The sequence below is a fragment of the Brassica oleracea genome, chromosome C9, assembly GCF_000695525.1.
Source record: "Brassica oleracea var. oleracea cultivar TO1000 chromosome C9, BOL, whole genome shotgun sequence".
NCBI classification, from domain to species: domain Eukaryota; kingdom Viridiplantae; phylum Streptophyta; class Magnoliopsida; order Brassicales; family Brassicaceae; genus Brassica; species Brassica oleracea.
This window is the reverse complement of record NC_027756.1, coordinates 10,006,977-10,034,065: the sequence shown is the minus strand read 5'-3', so window position 1 is coordinate 10,034,065 and position 27,089 is coordinate 10,006,977. Positions and strand designations below refer to the sequence as shown.

Here is a 27,089-nt window from a genome sequence, read left to right as displayed (position 1 = left end):
TTGACTATTTGACTCGATAATTTAAAATTTTTCAGATCATGGAATGGGTAATGCTTTACTTAAAAAAAAAAATTATATAGCCATTTAAAATCAAAACATCGATGATAAATGCACGGGACTTTTGATAGGGTTTGTATATGCTACTTTTTTTTCTTCTTGTCAGCCGTAGATATGTGCTACTTAAAATCTTCAGATTATGTATTGTTTGAAACTAATTATATATTTCATATTTGCTTCTATTTTAAAAAATTAATAGATATGTTTGCACATAGATGTTTTATATTGTAGATGTGCCGTATGTATTAGTTTAAATGGAATTGGTAAAAGTTATACTGTGTACAAATATCTATATACTATTATTTGAAATTGAATTTGATGATTTTTCATGATCTCAATTTTTTTTATTTTTGATTATTTGTTATGTTTTAATGATTTAACTAATGAGTCATTAATTTAAATTTATACTATTATTTGAAATTTATTAAATATGTAAAAATAAGGATTACAATAAATTAAATAAGTAAATATAAGAATTAGGATAAATACTATATTTTACTCAATCCAATCTTTAAAATCATATTTTTCTAGGATATGTAGCGTAGTATATATCAATCAATTTGTAAAATGTTTTAATTAGTGGAAACTCCATCATATATAAATACTAAAATTACTATGTGTTGACACTTTATTACTATTCTTTAGTATTTTTCAAAGAAAAACTATATATTAGTAATGAATTGGATATCATTGAATGACAAATTTTTTTTTTGGATATCACTTTATTGATCCAAACTTTAACATCTTTTATAATTCTCAAACAAATAAATATTACTAGATTTACAGAGCTAGAAGACAGCGAACCCCTGTGTATCGGCTAATAGAACAAGAAATTATGAAGTTAAAAAACAGAGGACTTAACATGTTGGAGGATGACTGTCTATGGAAAAGGGAGAGTGGAGATTTCAGGACAGGTTTCAGTACGTCTCAAACATGGAATCTCATAAGAGCTCATGCGCCTAAAGTTTCTTGGAGTACAGGGATATGGTTCCCTGAAGCAACTCCGAAGTTTGCTTTTCTTGCGTGGATTGCTATTCAAAATAGATTAGCAACAGGAGATAGGGTTCTAAGATGGAACCCTCAAGCAATATCTATTTGTTGGCTCTGCAAAAGAGAGATGGAAACCAGAGATCACATTTTCTTTGAGTGTGCATACTCAAAGGAAGTTTGGAGAGTGACTGTGGGAAATCTTGTGGGTAGTGGAGTTATTTACCAATGGGATCAAGTGGTTAGATTGGTGGTGAATGGGACTTGGGAGAGATGTGTTAAGTTCCTGTTTAGATATTGCTTTCAGGCGGTTGTTTATGCACTTTGGCAGGAGAGAAATATAAGAAGAGCAGAAGAGAAGTCGCAGCCAATTTCTTGTTTGATAGCAAGGTTGGAGAAATTGGTGAGAAACAGAATTACATCTTTGAGAAGGAAGAATTGGAGGAAGTATGAGAAGACTATGGAAGTTTGGATGGGGAGAATTTAGAACAGAGTAGTAAAGAAATTTCTTTATATATTTTCATAGAAATGTTTGCAGTTTTTCTGTACAAAAGTTTTTTTTGAGATGAATAAATTTAAAATTCTTTCAAAAAAAAAAAAAAATATTACTAGATTTTATATAAATTTTAATTAACTTATTTTAACAAATAAATCTCACTCATGTCATCTTTCTTATTATATAAAGTTTGGTTCTTCAATGTTGCTGCTAATTAACATGATTGCGACACGTGCAATAAAATAATTAAGATTGTAACATGTGTCAAAAATCTAATTATATAAAATTTGATTCTTCGAAATTGCTAATTAATATGATTGTGAAATTTGTCAATAAAATAATTAAGATTGTGACATGTGTCAAAAATAAAATACAAATCTCTTTTGTTTAGGATTTAAAATAGATTTAGAAAAGGAAAATTACTATTACAAAAATATTTTTTTACAGTTTATTTTTTTTAAAAACGGAAAATTGCAATTACATAATATTTTACAATTATATTTTGTTTATGATTTAAGAAACATAAAATTAATATCAAATAAATAATTTCAATATTAAATAATTTTAAAAATTGATGTTTTTACAATTCGTTATTTTAACATCACTTCTACTTAAAAATTTTCTTTGTTAATTAAATTTGTTTTAGTAGCATATTTATCATTAAATTCTTAAAAGGAAAACTTACTATTAAATAAACTTTTAAAATTCCCCTTGATCTTGATTTAAAAAGAAAAGAAAATATAAATTTTCTTTTGGTTAGGATTTGAAAACCACAATACAAATCTCGTTTATTAAAATTTTAGAAAAAGAAAATTATTATCACATAGTTGTAAAACTTTCTAATTAATATGATTGTGACACATGACAATATATATTTTAAGATTGTGCCATGTGTTTAGTTTTTATCATAAATATATAATTATTTTATTCAAAATGATTTAATAGTAATTTTTCCTTTTTTAAAATCCTAAAATTCTTTTGCAAAAAGCTATTTGAAAGCAACTTTTCTTTTTTTCTAAAAAAATCTTCTTAAAAACGAATTAAAAATCCTACAAGTACAAGAAATTATTTAATAAAATCATAAATAAAACTAATTATAAAATAAGTAATATTCCTTTTTTTTAAAACACCTAAACAAAAGAAAATTGTAAAAGGACTCCTATTATTTTAATAGATAATTGTATGGTAAAAAAATTGTAAACGAAAAATAACTATAAAATTTCACATCTTAAGTTTAAGCTTCCTCATATTACTATTACAAAACTCAATAGTATTTACAAGAAAATATTACTTGAGCTTTTTTAAAACATTTTTATACTAAATCATTTTACTATCTATGATGTTATAATTGTTTTAAGTTGTTGTCGTACATGATTATGTGTGAATACGATGAATATGTGTTTGTACATATAAAACAAAATATATAATTAATTAAACAGAATTTTGTATTATATAGAAGTAAGTTGTTTAAAAATTATAGAATCCTACAAATACAAGAAATTGTTTAATTAAACATCTTTAAAAAAATAATTGTAAAATAATAAAATTTCATTTTTAAAAGCATAATTAAATCAAATTATAAAAGTAAACTTATTATTTTCTTATAAATAACTAAATTTTATTTTTAATAAAAATTTTCCGTAAAAAAATTTATAAACCAATAATAACTTCAAATATTTTATGTGGTATGCTTCTAACATGTGTCAATAAAAAAATAGATTTTGAAATATGTCAACAAAAACCTGCCACTAATTGAATATAGTTTTTCCTAAAATCCAAAATAAAAGTGATTTGTAAAATATACTTTTACTTGTGTTTCTAAATCCTAACCAAAAAGATGTTTTTTTAATCCTGACCATAGAGAACTGTAAAATCTTATTAATAGTTATTTTCATTTTAATAATTTAATGATAAACATGATAACTGTAAAGGATTATGAAATATGATTAGTTTTTTTTATAAAATCCTAAGAAAATTCGTTAAAGAATATTTGATAGCATTTTCAACTTTAAAAAAAACCCTAAAAAAGGAGAATTGTAAAACTTTATTTGATAATATATTTTTAAAAGATAATTTGATGATTAGCATAATACTAAAATTATTTAATTAACAAATTTTTTTGTAAAAATAGTAGTAATACGAATTGTTAAAATTGTAATTAATAGTAACTAGAAATAAATTGTTAATAGTAATTTATTTAATCTTAATTTCTAAGCAAAATATTTTAAAATATTATATGATAGTATTTTGTTTTATTTTATTTTTAATTCTGAATAAAATATATTCATAAAATGGAATAATTTCCATTTTTAAATATTAGCCTAAAAAATTCTAAAGAGTTTATTTAATAGTAACTTTTAAAAATAATTTGATGACAAACATGATACTAGACTATTTAATTAACAAAAATTGAAAATTTGGGATTTTTTCGTGATATGTCTTTTTATGTGTTTCATCATAAGAAAATGAAAGACATGTTTAATATATATTTTCGTGTTTGGTTATAAAAATAGATTAATATTATTGACACCATAAGTCTATATATATGTGTTTGGTCAAACAAAAAAATCAAGCTTCATTGTCATCTTATTACATTTTTCCTAATTCATTTTCAATTAAATTCTTATTTATGAAAATATATCATTAATAAAATTACTTAACAACCAATAGGATTTGGTTATTTAAAATTCAATATCTTTTAAAAAGAAAATAAAATCATATGAATTTGTCAAGTTATAGTTTGCTTTTAAAATAAATAAAAATATAAATAATTACCAAAAATAATTACCAAAAAATGTTTTTTATATTGTTAACACCGCCAGCAAAACACTAAACTCTAAATCATAAATCATAAATCCAAAACCCTAAATCATTGGGTAAAACATACCCGTTGGATTTTATTTATTTTTAAATTATAATATAACTTGACAAATTCTTATTATTTTATTCACTAAAAATTGTGTGTGTGTGAACAAATCTTAAAACTATAACAAAATTATTTATTATTTTTATATTTTTTACAAAAATTAAAACATAAGAGAAAATCCGTGCAAAACACGGGTCCGTATCTTGTAGAAATATAATTGTTAGTGATTAGTTTATATACTTGGATAAAATTTACTTTATATTCATTTAAAACTAATTACTAAAAAACTGTAAAAAATATAATAGTAAAAATTTATAAGATAGATTAAGTTATATTAAGAAAACAGTATAATTTATAGAATACATTAAACTAAAATTTTCATAATTAAAATTTTTATATAATATTTAAAAACTAATTATATATATTTAATTATAATATATAATTATATATTTACGAATCAAAATACTTCATGAATCCATCACTCAATAAAACTTATAAATCTAAAGCCAATACCAAATTTTTTTGGGGGTTTTTGCAAAATTGACTCGAAATTCAAAGTCAACCACAAAACTAACTATAAAGGATTCCAGTCAAACAATGGTCTTACAGGATTTTATTCTGAGATTCTGGTCAAACCATGGTTATTACAGAAGAATTCCGTGTAAGTCGTTTACCGGAAGACTTCTATGTAAGTCGTTCAGATAAAATTAAATATTTTAGTTTTAATTTTCAATTGCAAAAGTAACCTGAAACGATTTACATGGAAGTCGTCTAATTATAATAAAATATTAAAGTTTTATATTTCTTTTGGATGACTTACAAGTCGTCTTAGAAAAGTCAAATTTTTGACACAATCCGGTCAAATGCAAAACTAACTTGCTTATCTTAGACGGCTTTACGGAAAGTCGTCTAGGAAAAGTCAAATTTCTAGACGACTTACCGGAAGACATCTAGGAAAAATCAAATTTCAGACACAATCCGATCAATTGCAAAAATGACCTAAATGGATGATTTTCTTAGAAGTCTACGTCAACGTTTATAAACTTTCATTTCTCTAACTATAAAGAATTTTTAACAGTTTTTTGTTAATTCATATATATTAGTCGATATTTAAGCTTCTGAATGAATTTCATAACTTAATTGGTTTTAATTATGAGTTTACCAACATTTATGAGTATTAATGTTTCCAGCTAATTCGAGAAGACTTCCATGGAAGTCATCCACGTTAGTTTTTTTTGGTAATGTTTTAAGTAACTTTAAGATATATTTATTTAATTTTTAAAAGTGTTAAGTAACTTCAAGAATATCAAGTAATATGGTTTAACGTGTCTTCTTAGATCATATGATATACTTTTGGGGTTAAGTAATATGGTTTAATGTGTCTTCAAGAATATCACTACAAGAAAACATATTTTTTACGAGGGCGGTATTCATTGTAAATTCGTCGTAATAGGGGCTTTACGACGAATTAACATCGATACGCGTTTCGTTGTTAAACGCTCGTCGTAACGGAGGTTTCGTCGTAAAGTCCTAGTTACGTTTACGAGGAAGTCAATTCCTCGTAAAGCGGAAGGAAACTATTCGTCGTAATTCCCTCGTAAATAACGATGTAAATACCTCGTAATAGTTCGTTGTAAAAGCCACGTAAGGCTTCCACGTAAAGTCGATGTAAACTTTACGAGGACTTTACAACGACTCCATGTAAATTCCTCGCACCTCATAATCCTTTAGTATCCTGAGGATAGTTTGACACTCCTCTTTGTTTGCCTTACAAAAGAATAAACTATCATCTGCAAATAACAGATGAGACACCGCTGGACACGCTCTAGCTACCTTCATCCCAGTCAATTGCTTCTCTCGCTCCGCCTTTTTTATATTCATAATTAACGCCTCCGTACACATAATAAATAAGTAAGGGGATAATGGATCCCCTTGACGTAAACCCCGTTGAGGGATAATGAGACCACGCGGCTGCCCATTGAGTAAAACTCTATATTGAACTGAAGATATACACTCACACATTAACTTAACCCAATGCGCATCAAAGCCCATTTTATTAAGAAGGGCCTCAATAAAATTCCACTCTATCCGATCATATGCCTTACTCATATCCGTTTTAATTGCCATAAACTTATTTTGACAGGATTTGTTGGTTCGCAGACCATGAAACATTTCCTGCGCAATAAGAATATTATCCGATATTAACCTTTCTATAATATTAAAAACTGTCTAAATATAGATGTTTTTAAAAAGATTATTTAAAATATACAACCTAGTGATGAAAAATTCTGAAAGAATACTCTTTTATCAACGAAAATTCTTGTTATCCTAATTTCTAAATCACAATCCAAAATATACAATATTTCTCCATAAAATGATTTTTTTTTTCAAAAATAGCAGTTTTTAAAACATTATTAATAAAATACATCCTATTGATAAAAAATTCTAAAAGAATATTCTTATATCAACAAAAATTCTTGTTATCTTAATTTATAAATCACAATCACAATCCAAATCTAGAATTGTTTTCTATTAGAAATGAAAATTTTCCAAAAATAGCAGTTAAAAAAGTATTTAAAAATACAACCTATTGATGAAAATTTATGAAAGATTACCCATTTTCTAAATCACAATCCCAAATTTGCAATAGTTCTCTACAAAAACAAAAAAAATTCCAAAATTAGCAGTTTATTTAATTTAAAAATACAGTCTTTTAATGAAAAACAAATTGAAAGAATACTCATCTACTAACAAAAAATATTGTTATCCTTATTTCTAAATCACATTCCCAAATTTAAAAAATTTCTCTACAAAAACGAAAACTTTCAAATATCCTAATTTCTAAATCACAATCCCAAATCTACAAAAGTTCTCTGTAAGAATGAACTTTTCAAAAAGAGCAGCGTTAAAAAAAATATTTATAAAAACTAACACCTTCATTTAAACTTAAAATCCATAAGCATTGGTAACAAAAAATGAACGTGATTAAAGAATGTGGGTCCCGCCTATTTAATACAAATAAAAGAAATTACATCATACGATTTTTTCCTCAATAAAGGGTGAAAATTTGTTTAAAAAGCAATGACATCCCCTATATATATGAATAGAGAATCATTTAAAAATTTGTAACTTTAAGTTTGTAGTATTAATTAAAAAGAGCATTGCTTAGATGTCAATTAATTAGGATGTCAATTAAGCTTTCGTGGCATCATAAGAATCAATTGAAAAATTAGTAAGTCCAAAATTCAATTGATAGGAAAACTTATATCAATCGAAACATAAATGCATATGATAAACTTAATACTCGGCGATCTCATTAACTTAAAACTCTGAATAATATATATAATGTATATGAAACACATTTAAACATAATTTTATGATTATGTCATACGAATATTGGTTTGTTTGGAATTTTGATCATATCATGTGTTTTACAAATCACATAACGAGTTATCAGTCCAATGTGGTTTTTTTGTATAGTAACATTATACATTGTCTAAAATCAGTCTAAATTCATTGTAAAGCCGAGGAGTACGGTGTGATTTTTGTATAATATTCAAGCAGTGGTTGTATCCGAGTATATAGAACGATGGAATATATTTCAGACCAATATCAATGAAAAATATAATGGATATCCGGTTTATACTGTTTCGATGTTGGTTAAGATTTATTTAAATTTCAATATAACCAAATTTTAGTCAATAAATAATATCATCGTATCAAATTTATGGACCATGTAACACACTCATATAATTAGGGGAATTTAGATAATTATATATTATGTCTTTCGTCAACAAGGAAATAAATAAATACACAAAGCTAGATCCAAACACTATTATATACATCGAAAATATATGCTTGATCGTCACTTCATCTTGAGCAGTATCTTTTTTATCCTCTAAACAAATTGAATAGTATCTTTTTTTTCCCCACGTCAGTCAGGTCAAATTGGTATTTTTTTTATTTTAAAAAATTGCGACTATATTCTTCTGGTTTAAGTAGTTGGTTTACGGTACAGTTCGCCGCCCTAACGGTTAATTCCGGTTAAGCAGCCACTTGCTCGTCGAAAGGGCAAAAGCAAAGCCGACAACTTTAGGAGATATGGCAGAGGAGCAGCAGAGATCATCATCACTGCGTACTATATACGTAGAGTTCCAAATCATTCTCTCTCATCGGACGGTGAAACCGAGAACCAGCCCAACCTGTTCTCGAATTTCTCTGATCACCGTCGGTCATCGCTGCCACACAGATGCTCGCTTGACGACCTCTTCTCGCCGCCATCTTTGCCCTCTTCGTTTAATCGCCGGCCTGTACTCTATTAGAGCCCAAAAGAAGAAGCCCAATGCAATCTTCAGAAGCCAAAGAAGTGACAACAAGTTCAAGAGTTCAGGTTCTAGAGTTTCATATAAATATGAATGCTATGAGTAAAGGTAATACAAGGAAACAGAGAAAACTATTTCTGAAAATACTTTTATTATCTTTTCTTAACCTTAACATTATTTCTTTACATCATATATAAAGACATGGAAGGATCTGGACTTAAGCCAGCTGTGACCCCAGTAGCTGGCAACGGTCAAAGCAACATACTTGTTATGCAAACGTAAGGACTATTTTGCTGTATTCTTTGCGCAGAGCACTGTTTGATACCGTTGAGGTTTTGTCTTGTTTCTGACTGGGCTTCATAGTGCACTTCGGTTGATAATCTTGTGGGTCAAGTGTCCTTTGTTGGGCCACGCTAATACCCCGCGCAAACTCGTGGTGGGAGAACACACAACACCGAGTTTGGATCGCAGGTGATAATAGGACGCTTGTGGTAAGGACTTCGTGAATATATCAGCAAGTTGAGAGGATGCGGAAACATGTTTCACGATCAGAGTTCCTTTGGCAACTTGTTCCCGAGCATAATGATAATGCATTGTGAAGTGCTTGGATTTCTTGTGAAGCACGGGATTAGCCGTTAGATGAACAGCAGACAGATTGTCACAATATGCTTCTGCCGGCTTCAGTTGTTGATACCAAAGCTCCTTCAAGAGATCTGGAATCCAAGAAAGCTCCGTAGCAGTATCAGAAAGGCAGCAATATTCAGCTTCGGTTGATGATCTTGAAACTGAATCTTGTCTCTTTGCTGACCAAGATATGAGGTTTTCGCCTAGAAGTGTGCATAAGCCTCCCGTAGACCTCCTTGTTTCACTGCAACCTGCCCAGTCATTATCACATAATGCTTGAGAGAAGAATCCGAATTTGAATAAAAGTGCAGACCCATGTTAATGGTGCCTTTGATGTACCGGAGCACTCTCTTCAGAATATGAAAATCAGCCATCGTTGGTTTGTGCATACGTTGGCACACCAAGTTAACAGCAAACTGGAGATCCGGACGCGTCAGAGTGAGATATTGAAGCTTGCCCGCTAAGCTTCGAAAGTATGTAGGATCACTGAAGTATTCATCTATCTTGATGAGGCACTCTATCAAGTTGCAGCGGTAAAGAAGTAGGCATAGGAGCACAATCAAGCATCCCAGCTGTTTCTAACAAGTCAGACGCATACTTTTCTTGACTGAGGAATAGTCCTGTTGGTGTATATTGCACTTGAACACCGAGAAAGTAGCTTAATGGACCTATATCCTTCATGCGGAACTCTTTACTGAGAGACTCAATCAACTTCTTCAACATCAACGAGTCATTTCCTGTCAAGATCATATATCGTCCACATATAGGAGAAGGAAGATTTGAGTTGTACCGTGACGACAAATGAATAAAGATGGGTCTTTAACACTACAGATGAACCCAAAATCCAGCAGAAACGAGCAGAATTTATCAAACCAAGCACGAGACGCTTGTTTTAAGCCATAGATCGCCTTGTGTAGTAGACATACATGATCTGGATACTCCTTACTTACAAACCCTTGAGGCTGTCTCATATAAACTATTTCAGTCAAATCCCCATGCAAGAAAGCATTTTTGACGTCAAGTTGCTTTATGTCCCACTTGTGGACCGTTGCTGTGTGAAGAACCATTCTGACTGTTGTTGTTCGCACAACTGGCGTATAAGTCTCTAGGAAATCAACACCCTCTTCTTGTTCATTTTCTTTCGCTACTAGCCTTGATCGAAGCCTTCCCACAATACCATCTGCATTCAATTTTGTCTCATGTACCCATCTGCATCCTAGGACCTAAGTATCTTTCGTTCTTGGGACCAGACTCCATGTTCATGTCTCCTTACACGTATCAATTTCCTCACCCATCGAAGCATTCCAGCCAGGGTGTCGAAGAGCTTCAGCTACTGTCGTTGGTTCTTTAGGTACTCCTTTGACAGTGTGAAGTACATAACGAGGATTTGGTTTACGAATTCCAACTTTTCCTCTTGTGACCATCTGATGTGAGTTCTTGAGCTTGAACCGGTTTATGAACTGGAGCTTGTTGATTATCTGGGGAAGGGAGAGGAGGGAAGTTTTCTTCAGCATAAAGAAACGGCGCTGGAGCCGGCAAGTTAGCTTCCGGTTGATGATTTGGAAGTTGTTGGTGACGTTTTCCAGAGAGAACTGGTTCCTCTCCTGAGATTTCTGCTTCTGTAAACATAGGCTCAGAAGAATCATTACAACCTTTGTCCCAAGCAGAGAGTAGAGGTGTGCTAGCTTGAGGGAGAAGATGCTTGTAGACATCAGCGTATGGTAATCTGTTTTCATCAAACAGAACATCACGGCTTATATATACTCGGCCAGTTGGAGGATGAAGAAAACGATATCCCTTGTATTTCTCTGTATATCCAACAAACACGCAGAGAAGACTCTTTGGATCAAATTTGTTTTGACCATATGGTCTTAGATAGGGATAGCACCCACAACCAAATACTCTTAATGCTGTGTAGACCGGCTCTACTCCATTTAGTTTCTGATAAGTGGTTGTTGTTTTGTCATGCACTGAAGTAGGAAGTAGATTCGTCAGGAAGTTGGCTGTGAATAAAACTTCCACCCAGAGATTATGAGGAAGACGAGCTTCAAATAGCATTGATCTTCCCAGTTCTAACAGATGTCGATGCTTCCGTTCCGCAAGACCGTTCTGTTGAGGAGTGTGTGGACAAGACATGTAATGTTTGATGCCACATTGTGAGAAGTGCTTCAAGAACTGACTGTTAACGAATTCACCTCCACCATCACTCTGAAAAATTTGTATTTTCTGTCCAAACTGAGTCTCAACCAAACTTTGAAAAGCTTTGAATACAGTGAAAACATCAGACTTGAACTTAAGAGGATAGAACCACGCGAATCTTGAGAAATTGTCAATGACAATGACATAATATATGAAACCTTGAACAGAAGTTACAGGAACAGGACCTCATACATCACAATGAATCCTTTCAAGTGGTTTCTGAGACTCGAAAGTATAACTAGGAAAGGGAAGTTTGCAAGACTTTCCTAACTGACATGACTCACACATAGTCTTCAAGACTTTATTTACTGAAATAGCTTGAGATGCAGATAAAAGTTGAAGAACTTGTTGATGAGGATGCCCCAATCTCTTGTGCCATATCACATCACTCGCACACTGCTGTCTTGATGAGTAAAACGCAAGAAACTGAGGATTCTCTAACCGATACAAGCCTTCATGTTTGCTTCCTCGACTGAGAAGCTGCCGACTCTTTTTGTCCTTAATCAGTACAGTATGTGAGTCAAATGTGAATTCGCAAGGGTAATAACCGGTTAACTTTGAGATAGACAGTAGAGTCTTTGTTATAGATGGACAGACAAGAACTCCATTGAGAAGTAACGTACCATTTAATGCTGGAATAGCGATAGAGCCGAACATGTGTTATTGGTAGGAAGTCGCCATTCCCAACCATCACACCATCATGACCAGATTAAGGCTGAGCTGATTGCAAGTGTTGCGTTGAACTGGTGATGTGATGAGTAGTTGCTGTATCAGGGTACCAATCATTTCCTTCAAAGTCAGCCTCCTCTGTAGTCCTGATGACAGCCATTGCTTGTGGAGGGTCTGTCGGTTGAAACTCCTGGTCAAAACATCGATAACATTTGAATGCTGAATGACCAAACTTGCCACAAATCTGACATGTAGGGCGAGAAGAGTTTTGCTGATTTTCACGGCCACCAAACTGTTGATAAAAGCCTCTTCCTTGGGTAGAGTAACCACAGCCTATGTAACCTCCACGAGACTGTCCTCTTCCTCTACCAGAATAGCCCCCTCTGTTTGTATAGAACGCTTGCTGAGGACTGACTTAAGAGGTAGTAGAGTAGGCTTGTAGCTTGTCTTCAAAGGAGATCAGCTTCGGCATGATATCGTCAAGACTTGGAGGTGTTTGCGAATCCATGGAGTTTTCAATAACCGTAGATATAGACTCATAGTCTATTCCCAAACCATTCAAGAGACCATAGATCTTTTCACTCTCTGGAATCGCAGCTCCTATGGAGTCAAGCTGGTCGCACACCGTTTTGACCTCAGATAAGTAGACATACATCGATTTGGTTCCTTTTGACATAGTCTGAATCTTCCTTTGTAACGCTAACTTCCTAGTAGCATATACCTTGTTGTACTTCTGACCAAGAGAGGACCAAACTTCTTGAGACGTATGAAGACCGTAGACAGAACAAAGAGCATTCTCCGACAAAGTTCAATAGATCCAAGCCATTATAAGCTGATCTTTCTGAACCCATCGGAGAAACTCAGGGTTCGCTGCTTCGGTGACTTGGTCGCCTTGTCGGACTGTGAGAGTTTGCGGCGGACGACGTGTAGCTCCGGTGACGTAACCGTAAAGAATCTGAGAAGAGAGAGGCTGTTTGAACTGAAGCTTCCAGATGAGATAGTTATCATCCTTGAGCTTGAGAGTAACACACTGTGTGATTTGTCGCCGAGGACGAATCAGGATTTGCTTACATGATCTACTCGCTGAGCTCTGATACCATAAAAGTAATACAGAGGAAACAGAGTAAACGATTTCTGAAAACAGTTTTATTATCTTTTCTTAACCTTTACATTATTTCCTTACATCATATATAAAGACATGGAGGAAGGATCTGGACGTAAGCCAGCTGTGACCTCAGTAGCTGGCAACGGTTAAAGCAGCATACTTGTTATGCAAACGTAAGGATTGCTTTGCTGTACTCTTTGCGCAGCTCATAGGTGCTCTGTTTGATACCGTTGAGGTTTTGTCTTGTTTCTGACTGGGCTTTATAGTGGGCTTCCGTTGATAATCTTGTGGGTCAAGTGTCCTTTGTTGGGGCACGCTAATAATGAGAATGTGTTTTGTAACCTTGCTGCTCATAGAAGCAGCCTCTATTAAATATCTTTATATGAAATCAATCCATATTTTAAACTCTTGAAGACAAGATTAAAGCTTTTTTATTTCTTTACTTTTCTGCATAATAAATCTTTCTTATAAGCTATTTCTATCTATGTTAATAATCTTTTGAAGCATTCAATCTCTATTGTTACCCTGCATCTCCACCATCAACTCTGGTTTCAAAAGGACCAAGTTGTTCAGGCGTGGCTTCTTGGTTCTCTCTCCGACTCCATCTAGCACATAGTTATGCACTGCTCAACAGCTAAGGAGATCTGGAGTACTATCGAAGAGCACTTCAATGAACCCATAAACTCTAGGTTGTTTGAGCTTCAACATAAGATGCAGACGGTCTCGAAGGTTAACAAAACCATGGCTGTCTACCTCCAGGAGATAAAGACCATCAGCAACCAACTCTCCTCCATCGGTTGTCCTATGACATAAGCGATGAAAATATTTTCTGCTCTCTGAGGCCTTGGTCTGTGACTATGAGCCCATCAAGACTTCGATTGGTGGGGGCCATTGACACTCATCCTCCTCCGACGTTCGACTCCATTGTTCCTCGTCTGGTGGCCTTTGATGATAGACTCCTAAGCTACACCACGAACCAAGAGCTCTCACCTCACATGGCGTTTGCGTCAATGCGTACAAACTACTCCTTTCGTGGAAACAGAGGACGCGGTGGTGGTAGAGGTCGCAGTTACTCCACCAGAGGAAGAGGCTTCACTCAACAGATCTCTTCTTCTGAAGGAGACACGCGTCAGGCATGTCAGATTTGCGGCAAGCCAAATCACTCTGCTCTCAAGTGCTATCACTGGTTCAACAACAGTTATCATGATGAAGAACTTCCTCAGGCTTTGGCTGCGATGCGTATCACTGATGGAACCGACGATGCTAGCTCTGAGTGGTATCCAGACTCCGGTGCTACTAGTTATCTTACCAACTCCACGCGACATTTGCAGCATTCGCAACCCTATCACGGAAATGATGATGTGATGATTGATGATGGAAGTTACTTACCTATCACACACACGAGATTTACATGTTCCACATCAAGGTCATCCAATGATTACTAGAGCACGAGCCGGGATTGTAAAACCAAACCCACGCTATGTGCTTCTAACTGAGAAAGTAGCTATTCTTGAACCACGTTATGTTGCTGCTGCACTTAACCATCCTGGTTGGAATAATGCGATGACAGAGGAGTATGATACCTGTAAGGAGACGAACACGTTCACTCTTGTGCCTTGCACTCCTGATATGCATGTTCTTGGCTCAGGATGGGTAAATCGCATCAAGCTTAATGCTGATGGAACTTTAAACAAGCTCAAGTCTCGAACAGGAAGAAGGCGTTGATTACTTAAAAACCTATAGTCCAGTTATCAGGATGGCATCAATAAGGACAATTCTACACATGGCTACAATGCTTAACTCGGAAATCAAACAAATGGATGTAAAAAATGTGTTCTTACATTGAGATCTTCATGAGAAAGTCTTAATGAGACAGCCTTCTGGGTTCATTGACAAGGAGAAACCTGATCATGTTTGGCGTCTCAACAAGGCTATCTACGGATTTCGACAAGTTCAGCACCTTTCTCATTGACTTTGGATTTCGCTGCTCCGAGTCTGATCCCTCCCTGTTCGTCTACACAGCAGAAAAAAGACATTATCATTTTAATGTTGTATGTCGATGACATGGTGGTGACAGGTAACAGCTCTGAGGTTCTATCTATGCTACTCCAACAACTCAACAAGGAGTTTCGTATGAAAGACATGGGAAGGATTCACTATTTTCTAGGCATACAAGTTCAGAGTCACGATAAAGGCTTGTTCTTGTGTCAACAGAAGTATGCTGAGGACTTACTTGTTGTTACTTCAATGCCTGATTGCTCCCTTATGCCAACTCTTCCCCTCCAGCTCAACAAGGTACATGATCAGAGCCTGCCACTCTCTAATCCTACCTACTTCAGGAGTGTGACACCCCCGATCGTAGATGACCAGAAATGACACGGTCGATGTTCCTCGATGGTCGATCCGAGGTTCTCAGAATACTTTCGATCACCTTAGACAAATAACCAAAGAACACCAATGCTCCTATCGAATATCACTCTAGGCTTTTCAACCCGAAAAAGAAATATCCGATAGTTAGTTCATCTGGACAAGGACTAATTTCATATGGAACCCGTACTTTAAAAAATTCTTTATATATCATTTAAAAGCATCTTACAAAATTTGTTATAAATTAACTTCGAGGTTTTCGGTCAACAAATCTTATACATAAGATAATGTTTCTTCCCGTCCTAGAGTAAGGTCTCCCGTCTACTGGTTACCTGCATCACAAATTAGTCAAGAGTAGCTAGTTTACTCAGTGAGCCTAGTCTCCCACCCCAACATATATTAATAATATCTCAAACAATCAACTCCATTTGTATGCAGTGGAAATATATTCCATAACTAATAAAAATACATATATAAGTAGGGGTGTTCAATCCGGATATCGGTTCGGTTTAGGTTCGATTTTTATCGGTTTTCGGTATTTCGGTTAGTAAAATATAACTACCATTCTAAATTCATATTTACTTCGGTTCGGTTCGGTTTATATACCGTTGGTTTTCGGTTTATTCGATTTTATACGAAAAAAACTTAATTATTTAATCTGAGATCATATTATATGAATTTCAGAGTCATATTGTCAACACAGTCATTTATTAAAAATATATTACATGTTCAAATAAATGAACAAAAAAATAAAAATGCTTCTACTATCAAATAAAATAATCAAATCTATAATTAAAATCAAAGCTTGAAATTTTGAAAATAAAAATATGAAACAAAACAAAAACATGAAAAAAAAGTTTTTCCACTCTTCCATAAAGTCATGCCTTTTCAATTGAACACGAAACTCTGTTTGTTTACAGATAAGAAAAAAGTTATGAAAATTTTCCATTAATTATTGTCCATCAAATTTATAATCTTCATATTAATTTAGTGACGACTAAAATAAAGCAAAAAGATCAAAAAAAGACTTAGAAAATAAGATGTATGAATTGCGATGTATTGTTATTTAATTATAGTTCAAGTGTTTTACAAATAGATTTTCATGTATTGTTATAAAATAGATACATATTTACATGTTTCTACTTTTAATCGGTTTTGTTCGGTTTATTCAGTTTAATCGGTTATATATCAAACCATATCCAAATCCTACGGGTTTTATAAAATTATATACATTCGGTTTATATGGTATATACCAAAACCAAAACATATTGTCTATTTCAGTTCGGTTCGGTACGGTTCGGTTTTACCATATTGAACAGCCCTATATATAAGGCATATCCTTCCATCGACGTGTCCACGACACCCGTCATTCACTCATACTTATAATATACATATATATATATATAGACTAAACCCGTAAAACAACAAAGGCTAACTGAGCCTAGCGGGAAAATAAATATAACCACCATCTCCATTAGATATTTCAAGATCGACCAGGGTGCGACCCCATCATCGTGTCTTCGTGACCTTGTTCCGTATCGCATGAACAATTCACGGTAATGCGGGAACTTTCGGGAGAGTGAGTATACAATAAGATTTCACATGATTTATACTCATATATTTAATAATATAATATATTAGTACTTGAGAACAAGTACTAAGGTTCGGAATAAACCTCTACGAAAATTCATAAATATTTATTAAGTGTTTACACTAAGTAAGCACCTCACCAATTCAATATTGATTAAGAGACAAAACTTATCAATCATCTACATTTTTAATCATGCAACAGTAATTCCTATCTATTTAATCATCTATCTAGACTCACTTTTGATTCCATGAGATTGGCTAGGGAAGACTAGATTCGAGCTCAACTAATAACACTCCATTTCACTCTGATTTCCTCAAGCTTTAAGATGAACTTGGTTGATATAAACTTCAAGTTGAACACATGTCTAACCGATAAAATCTAAGGCTAAAGAACTTGGGTGATTCTAAACTCTTGGACGCCAAGCCTTCAGATATTAACCACACCAGAACACACTGATTAAAGTCACAGGATGGTGAGAAAGGGTTGTCCATGCTCACTCCTCTTCTCTGATTTTTTTCTGAATTTTTCATGAATTTTTTTTTGAATTTTTCTGTCACTTTTCTCTCTTCTCTCTCTGATTTTTCTGTGTTTCCCACAGGTTTCTGCACGACCAAACTGGTGGAGAAAGAGTTAAATACGTCAGGAAGTTCCTTCAGGTGAGGGTTTCACAAAACACAAGGCATGGCTGGGAGGAGACAAGTGGTGACCTGTTTCATTACTTCCAGCAGCAAGCAGCTGCCCTTTCCCTCCCATGAAGAAAATTCAAGCAGGTGTGTCTTGCACATGACTGATCATTCAACAAGAAGGCAGGCAAGAAGGTGCATGGTACATGGTACATGACTGGTACAGCCAGCAAGCAAGCACACAAGTTGGTGCAACTCACATGACTGATTTAAATTAACAAGCAGCTCAAACTATTCCTAGTCAGTTCTCGACCAAACTTTTTCTCGTCCATCGAATCTTGTCTTGATTTTATATAAAATCTTCCAGCTTGAATAAAACTTGACCACAATAATTAAAACTCGACCAGAACTATCAAGAGTAGGTATTTTCGCCACAAGACATTCCCGTCGAGAATAATTCACCGGGTCGATTTTTATTTTTAATTTTGGTTACTCCAAATTGGTTGAGTGGAATTTTTCTCGACCAAAATTCTATCTGCTCGTGAGGATTATTACAAAGAGTCTTGCAAGGAAGCTACAATACCTCACTTTGACGCGGCCTAACATTAAATTCGCCGTCAACTATGTCTGTCAGAAGATGCATGCTCCAACAGTATCCGACTTCACTCTCCTGAAAAGAATTCTCAGATATGTTAAGGCACACTAACGAGGGGAATTTCACTTCATAAAGACACTGATTTCGCCCGCAATGCCTACAGTAACAGTGATTGGGCAGGCTGCAACACCACTCGCAGATCTACTGGTGGGTTCAGCACGTTTCTAGGTAAAACCCTTATCTTTTGGTCTTCCCGCAAGAAACCTACGGTGTCTAAGAGCTCAACTGAATCAGAGTATCGAACTTTACCTGGTTGTGCTCGATCTTTCGTGAGTTGGGAATTCTGCTTCTTACAACTCCATTGCTGCTGTGTGACAATTTATCGGCGGTCTTGTTATCTGTGAATCCTTCATTTCACTCTCGCACCAAGCACTTTGCTCTCGATTATCACTATGTTAGAGAGAGAGATGCTTGGGAGCCTTGGAAGTGAGACACATCCCTAATCATCAGCAGAGTGCCGACATATTCACCAAATCTCTTCCGTTTGAAGCTTTCTCGACTCTTCGTGACAAACTCGGCGTCGACTCAATCGACACACCTAGTTTGAGGGGGCCTATCAGCCAATCTGCTCCAAGCCCATCAAATAATTCTCAACTCAAGCCCAACTTGAACCCCACAAGTCAGACATCGCCAAAAGCTTCTCAACAGTCGTCTTCACCAGGCTACAAACAAGAAAAAATCGTTAGTACACAGGCAGCACAGCTAAAGCAAATGCAAAAGCACATCACAGCTGGCGAAGCACAACCTGTCTCTAACAGAAATCGATTTGCAGCATTCCAAGACAATGAAGACCAATGTTGAAAGCCCTAGCTATTTCTATCTATAAATACATTGTTAAGTTGTAATAAAAAACTAAGAAAGCAATAACAAAGAGCAAAAGACTCACTTTTCTTGCAAAACTCTGTCTACTTTATGATACCATGATAACATTTATGAAACTAGAAAGATAGAGCTGATAAGAGCTATTATTGAAAGATAGAAATAGCTTGTAAAAGCTTTATTATATGCAAGTAAAGAGAATGAAAGCTTTAGAGTTGTCTTCAAGAACACAAAGATTCTATTGATATCATAAGAGTTTAGAGAAAGAGGCTACTTTAAGTGGCAGCCAAAGTTGCATTCATCAAAGCACATAACAACATATAAATGAATCTAGAAACCCTAGTTACATGGGTTACAAAAGCCTCTAATAGATCATAAACTTGGGCTTTAGGTTGGGGTTCAATACTCTCCTGCAAACTTGGCGTCGGGTGCAAGCAAGAAGCCAAGTTTGAAGATGCAAATGAGTGAAGCTTTGGCAGGATCAGGAGCAAGTAATCTGAGATCATTAGCAAGTAGGTTGATGACTCTATCTAGCTTGGAGAATAGACATAAATATGAGAACATTTTCAGGTTCTTTTGACCTATTTGTCTCACAACAAGTTGGGGATTTTTTTTTCTTCTTATCCTTGTAACTGGACTAAGCTATCTCACAGCCAAAGAGAATATCAATCCTACAACAGCCTAAACCCAACTCTCTATTCCTATTCATCTGCCACCAAAACTCCTCATTTTCACAATCTGTTTTTCTCTTGGACATTTAACCAAACATCTTGTGTGCACTCATCAAAAACAAAACTTGTTGCCATTTATCTCATCATTATCAAACCCATAACTAGCCTATTCATTCTCCTTCCAGATTCCAAGCCTATATCACTAACTCATTCATAACATACCAGAAGATATGCGCTGATGAAGAGACATGAAGGAGCTTCCCTTGCTTTTGTTCCCACAAGCTTCTTCTCGTTTCCGTTTCCATATTTTTCTTTTTTTTTACAGATGGGCTTTTATCTGGAAGGCCCAATAACATGTCGATTTGCTGGAGCCCAACTTTCTCTTCTTCTTCGATTGGACTATCTTCTTCTGGTTTTTTTTATCAAGTAACCCTGGTGGAAAGAGTAGAGCTTGGACCTTAAATTTCACTGTCATATCAACACAGATCTGCATCACCATTGCAGAAAGTCTCTTCCTTTTCTTTGGATTTCGTGCATGAACCGACAGATTGTCTTGGGATGGTTTAGATAGAGTGTGCAGAAGCTAAAAGAGAATAGGGTAACCCATAAAAATCGACTGAAGCTCTGATACCATGAAAATAGACAGAATTTTGCAAGAAAGATGAGTCTTTTGCTCTTTGTTATTGATTTCTTAGTTTCTTATTACAACTTAACAATGTATTTATACATAGTAACAGCTAGGGCTTTCAACATTGGTCTTCATTGTCTTGGAGTGCTGCAAACCGATTTCTGTTAGAGACAGGCCGTGCTTGGCCAGCCGTGATGTGCTTTTGCTTTAGCTGTGCTGCCCGTGTACTAACGATTTTGTCTTCTTTGTAGCCTGGTGAAGACGACCGTTGAGAAGCTTTTGGCCTGTCTGATTTTTGGGCTTCAAGTTGGGCTTGAGTTGAGAATTATCCGATGGGTTTGGAGCAGATTGGCTGATACGGTTGAAATCCTTTGGCAACCGTTCGGTCAACTAAAGTCTCATCATCTTAGCAAGCGTACCTAAAGCCAGATGGAGTTGAGAGGAGCTGCAGAAACAGTTTAGTGAACTCGATAATGGAAGGGAGAGGACGAGACTTCACCATCTCACTGAACAAACCAACCGCATCTTCTAACTTAATATCAGTAAGCCCATTTCTCAATTTCTCTCTGTAATCATCACTGAGAGCAGAGAAATCTCGTTTCGTGCAACGAAAGTTAAAGGATAGAGGAGCACTTCTAGGATAATGGAAGAATCTCTTCGGCTTCGTCAATCGCAATTGCTCTCCTCATCTTATGAATTTTGGCTTCGGCAAACCCTAAACAAACTTAGCAGGCGAGCGAGCAAGGGGGAGAGGGAAAGAGAAGGGAAGACGACGACAATACGACGTCGTTGAATAGGAACCGGTTTATTTCAAAAACAAATTAACTAACCAGGAACCGGTCCGAGTATTCCGATCCAGAATTGGGAACACTTTTGAGCGTTGGGATACAACAGCTTTTGTATCGTACAAGTAATCAAAACGACTAGAGAGCTGAAACTTATGCAAATTACTTAGAAAACATAAACAAAGTGTAATTACATAAACAAGAAACAAAGTGATTACATATACTTCCTTTTTTTTTTATAAACCTGAAAACCGGTTCTGATATATACCGGTTTAGCTCCTCTTGGCGTTTTTGAGATTACGTACTGTCATAACAAGCTGTTGTCTCTCGCCTTCCACTTCTGCAAATCTCAGACTTAGCTCTGAGTATCTCTCTTGCATCTCCTTCAGCTCCATCTCCATCGTTTCATTACATTCTCTCAATAACGCCATCTCCGCTTCCAGAACTCGGACTTCTTCCTTTTCATGGTTATCTTTATTAATAACCTCTAGGCTGTTCTGGTCGAGACTAGTTTCCAGCTCCTCGATTCTGTTCTTCAGATTCTTCTCCTTTTCGATGAACATGTTTGATGAAGCTTCAAGAGCAGTCTCCTTCAGTTTTATTTGCCCCTAGATCATACAACAACATCAATAGTTCAAGAGTGTATCATTAGACTTGAAGATATTAATTATGAATATTTACCTCGAGAAGTTTTATTTTATCTTTCATAACAGCAACTTCTTTAGCTCCTACTGTACTTCCTTTGTTGTTGTTTCTTTGCGCGGTTTTGGTTAAGTTGTTAAACGCGATTCTGCTTTCCTTGAGCTTCTTCTCAAGGTTAGCTATTGCTTCTTCTTTCTTCTTCATCTCACCTTTCACTTGTGTTACTTGCTTCTTGTGCTTCTCCATCTCCGAATCATTCTCTGAGAATAAATGATTTAGGTCATCAAACTTGGCTCTCACGGTTTCTAGTTCTGTCTGTAAGTGTGTAATTGCTGCTTCTTTTTCATCCTTGATACGCTTCACCGCTTGCAACTCCTCTGCTAGAGACTCTGATTCCTCCCTCATTGACTCAATCCTGCTCTCTAGCTCGTTTTTATTCCTTTCCGTCTCTTCCAGCTCACCTCTTAGGCTCTCTTCTTGTAACATGAGGCTATGTTTGTCCTTTTGCAGATTCTCAATCTCATCCTTCAAGAATTTGATCTCTTGGTTTAGATTTGAAGTAACTTCTTCTTCATGCCTCTCCATCTGACTCAGCTTTTCAGAAAGCTCCTTGAGCTTTGCCTCGTACTCATCATTAGCCTTCTTGAGCATTTCTTCAGCTTCACGTTTCTGCATCCTTAACTCATTAGCTTCTGTCATAGCTTTCATAGCCATTTTCTCACTTGATGCAAACATTGAATCCATCTGCTCGGAGAGTCTCTTGAACTCCTCCTGTAGCTTCTCAGCTACGCTAGCGTTTCTCCGCCTCGTCTTCCTCAGGTCTTCTTCCGCTTGTATCGCTCTTTGCTCTTGCTCCACTTTACCTCTCGTGACTGCATCGATGTCCGCCTCGAACACCTCAGCCTGTCTCTCCATCTCTTCTTCCAAGATCTCCATTTGTGCTTCAAGCTCTTTGATCCGGGACAAAGACTCTTCCGATCTCTTCTTGAGCTCAGCTTCAAGTGTCTCCACTTGGTTCTCAAGCTCTGATGAACATTCGTATTGCATCTTCAACTGGTCTTGCAGTTGGCTCTGCTCTAGCTTGTATGAGACATCATGATTCTCCTGTTTCAGTATCTCATAGTCCAAAGCTAGCTGTTCCATCTGTATCTCAAGCTCCTCTTTGTCTCGTTTATAAACCTCAATCTCGTTGTAGAGCTCTGTGATCTTCTGCTCCAAGACGTGTGTGTTATTCCCATCCATGTGTCCCTTCACGAGTTCCTCAAGTGCCTTTTGATCCTCATCTTCATCTGTATCACTGGTTCTTGGTCCTTCTTTGCTTCTTTCCTCAAGCATAGCTTCAAGATCTTGAACAGCAAGGATCAACTCAGAGTTAGATTCCTGAGTCTTCTGGAGCTGTAACCGGAGATTGAAGTTACGATCCTTCTCGTAGTCAAGCTCCTCTCTCGTTTCCTCCAAGAGAATCCATGGATCCCTTCCTTCAAACTGCAACCTGTTCCTCGTTTTAGTCTTGTCTGCGACTTTATGCCTCTCGCAATCTTCCTTCAAAGAGTCTCTCTCCTGCTTCAAGCTATTCACTTCTTTCAAGAGATCTTGACTCCTTTTGGTCTCTTTAACGACTTGTTTCCTCAGGCTTTGCAGCTCTAGGTCAGAAAGATCTGCTTGCCTTGTCAAACAAGCAACCTCGTTTTTAAGCTTCTCTATCTCATCCCCATCCTCCGAGGAGTTTTTAGACATTTTGTCATTGGTGGAGTCATCGGTGGTGATTCCACGATCAGAACTTCCAGACCACTCGGATTCGGACACACGAGGCTCTTCAAACAAAGCTTTAGATGAGTGAAGTTGCTTAGGAGGGTGTCTCAAAGACTTGGCGACCTCTTCAGGAGTAGTTGGCTCAATGACACTTCCAGAGCTTGACATTGTACTATCAGATTCAGTTGATGCTCTTCTTCTCAGCTCAGCAAACCGTGCAGCTTTACCAAAAGGCCCTTCCTAAAGATAAGCAGAAGTCAGAGAAGATCCAACTCTATTGCATACACTACCAACACAAAAGCATAGATCAAATACCTCATGCGAACCGCTTGCACGAGGTTCATCTGCATCACCGAGGCTCAAATGTGACTTCAAATCTTTACCATGTGACATTTTTTCAAGATTATTGCATTCATCCTCCTCTCTGCAAGTACTCAGAAATAGAAAACGCCACTTCCATCAAGTGTCCAAAACAAAAACTTGCAATAACAACAAAATAGATACGGAAGAAAAACCAAAGCTTAAGTCCAGCTTTTTGCACCTTTGAGGATCATCAAATTCTAATTGCCTTTGTATTGATACCTGAAAATAAAATATATATAAATAATTAGAGATCATTAATAAGACAGTAACATTTTTTTTATAAAAGACAAGGAAAAGAAAAGCAACGGTTCTTGTGAGCTTTTAAGATGCAAACAGGTCATTAAATTTCTCTCAAGACAGAACATTAAAGAGAAGAGAGAAGAAGCTAACATGCAACAAAGCTTTTGAAGTTGTGTTGTGTAGTGGAAGACAAACGTTACAAGTTTTAATTGCGTCAGCATAATCAGCAAAATCAATTGATGTTTCTCCAACCAAACCACCTCTTGTAGATCCCTGAAAAAAAAATATATATAAAAATTACAAAATCAAAAGAAAACTTTACGTTACCGTCACAGATCTTTCATCGATCAATATCTTCTTGTTTTTTTTACTGACCGTCGTTGACACAATGAGATGGTAAATCCTCTGGTTAACCTTCCCGGTTTTCGCATCTTTCAGAAACTTCACAGTCTCGTAAACCGGAATTTCCCACCGGCATTGCCCGTCTCTAACCACCGCTTTCTCTGACCTCGCCGTCGGTTTCCCCACATCTCCGGGAACAAGAGAGAGAATCAATCCCTCTGTATTCAACTCAGACGCCTCCGTAACCCAAAAAAAAAAAATCAAATTGAAAATTAGATTGAGATCAGATTCTTGAAACCATAGAAACGCAATGCAAGAATAATCGATCCCTAACTTGGAACAGAAGCAAAAGACTTCTCAAACAAAATCTTAAGTTGATTATGTCTATATGATCTATACCTGAGTAGCGTGAAACTTTAGCCTGAATACGACTTTGATCCTGTTCTTCTCGTTCCTCCATCTACCTGTTCTAAACATCTCGAGTATTGATCACCGGTGTAACAGAGTTTTACTCACCGTTGATCCGAGCAATGTCTCTTGGAACCAGCCATTTATTAACTAACACTCCTTTAGTCCAATGAAGAGGCAATAGTTATTATCCAATAGCGATATTTCTTGAAGCTGGTCCTCCGCAGGAGCTGGCTCAGTCGAACGGAACGAGTTCAACTCAGAGAGGAAGCAAAGGAAGAAGGAGACGAAGACGCGAACGTTAAAGCTCGAGCGGTGGATTTTATATAAATGGGACAAAAAAGCAAAGTAGATCTAAAGAGAGACACGAGATAAATAAACAATTATCAAACACACAAATAAAGTACGGTACGTTTTTTATAATTAATTACTTTTACATTTCTTTAATTATTTATGTGCAAAACTTTTCTTTAATTCATTAATATTTTTATACTAGAAGTTGGTCCGCCCAGCCAGGCAAGTGAGTTTACATTAAAACTATCTATATTTAAATATTATAAATCATTGAAACTTTATTTTATATTAAAAATAATAAACATAATCTGTTTTTATCCTAAGATCATATGGTAATTTTTTTTTAATGAAATTTCAAATTTATTGAACTATCAAAAGAATGTTATATACAAATCAGATCATTTTAAGAACTGAAAAACTCTTTTATAGATGTAAAAACTACTCATAAGTTGTTATTTCAAACCATGTTCTTAGGGTCCGATTGGTAATGACTGTAGCTTTTGGTGTAGAAAAAAATCTGTAGACTTTTTTGTTGTGCCTTTAGATTTAAGTGATGTAGAATTTTATGGAAAGCACTAAAAAAATTACTTTGGATATTTGGCTCTGCAGAGCACTTGTACAGCAGTAGGTTATTTCGAGCTGTGGTTTCAAAAAAAAATTTAAATCTTGATTGCTCTGAATTTGGTATTGTATAAATAAATAGGGTTGTGTACAACACCTACGGCAACTACCAATCACCCTCTTAACAACCTTTTCAGCTTATGATTTGGCTTGTACTGGAGTGAACTAATCATGTTCTTCATTGTCTTGTTTATCAGACCTCGCATATTGTAAATTGTATTTTGTTGGTTGGAGTTGACCACTAACAATATTTTTTTTTTAGAACAAAAAATTATTAAATAAAAAAATTAAAGAAAATAAAATGATTTATATTTTTTATTTGATTTCTATTTCAATTTCATATAGTTGGAAAAGAAATAAAGTAAGAATAGCTACCTTTTCCTAAGAGTATCAGTTTTTTTTTTTTGATTAAATGTTAAATTTATTGATCAGAATAGAAAGAGTAGAGTATTACAAGCTTTAGTGCAAACTATAGCTAAATGATTTACAGATCGAGAAGAAAATTAACTAGGCCGTAACTTCAAACCAACGACGCATTAAACCTTCGAACTTATGGCCCGCCTTGTATCGGAGCGAAGTAATCCTGTTCCGTACTGTTTTATCAATGATCCTGATCAGTTGATATACTGTCCGCAAACATGTGTGATGCCTCCTCCCATTTCTTTCCTTCCACAATAAATAGACGCATGTCTGGAACGCCATTTTTAGCAAAATCCTGTCAAATAGGGGAAGTGAGTTGTCGCTGACGTGCCGTAGCGTGCCCATCCAGTCTGGATCTGTGCCGTTTCCAGTCAACCTGTTCACCAGCTTGTCCCACACTGTGAAAGAATAAGGACATGCGAAGAAAAGATGATCACGGGTTTCATCCCTCTCACCACATAATACACAACCTTGTTGGATGCCCCAAACTCTCATTCTATCACCCGTGGACAATCTATTCTTTACCGCAAGCCACAATATAAA

The 27,089-nt window shown here is 35.4% G+C and overlaps 1 protein-coding gene and 1 long non-coding RNA gene across 2 annotated transcripts; both read right to left on the bottom strand.

Moving 5' to 3' along the window:
• Nucleotides 1-18,400: 18,400 nt before the first annotated feature.
• On the bottom strand, nucleotides 18,401-20,323 carry LOC106318296. The gene is made up of 3 exons (XR_001265309.1): nucleotides 20,274-20,323; nucleotides 18,811-19,223; nucleotides 18,401-18,576 (listed from the first exon to the last, which is right to left on the bottom strand). It is a non-coding gene; the product is annotated as an uncharacterized LOC106318296 (long non-coding RNA).
• Nucleotides 20,324-21,505: 1,182 nt separating this feature from the next.
• On the bottom strand, nucleotides 21,506-25,540 carry LOC106318294 (myosin heavy chain, skeletal muscle, adult). Its single transcript, XM_013756206.1, has 7 exons — nucleotides 25,203-25,540; nucleotides 24,837-25,040; nucleotides 24,612-24,734; nucleotides 24,400-24,440; nucleotides 24,174-24,282; nucleotides 22,146-24,098; nucleotides 21,506-22,072 (listed from the first exon to the last, which is right to left on the bottom strand). The coding sequence occupies exons 1-7, from the start codon at nucleotides 25,278-25,280 to the stop codon at nucleotides 21,737-21,739; spliced, it is 2,844 nt and encodes a 947-aa protein (XP_013611660.1). The 5' UTR covers nucleotides 25,281-25,540; the 3' UTR covers nucleotides 21,506-21,736.
• Between the last annotated feature and the right edge of the window lie 1,549 nt (nucleotides 25,541-27,089).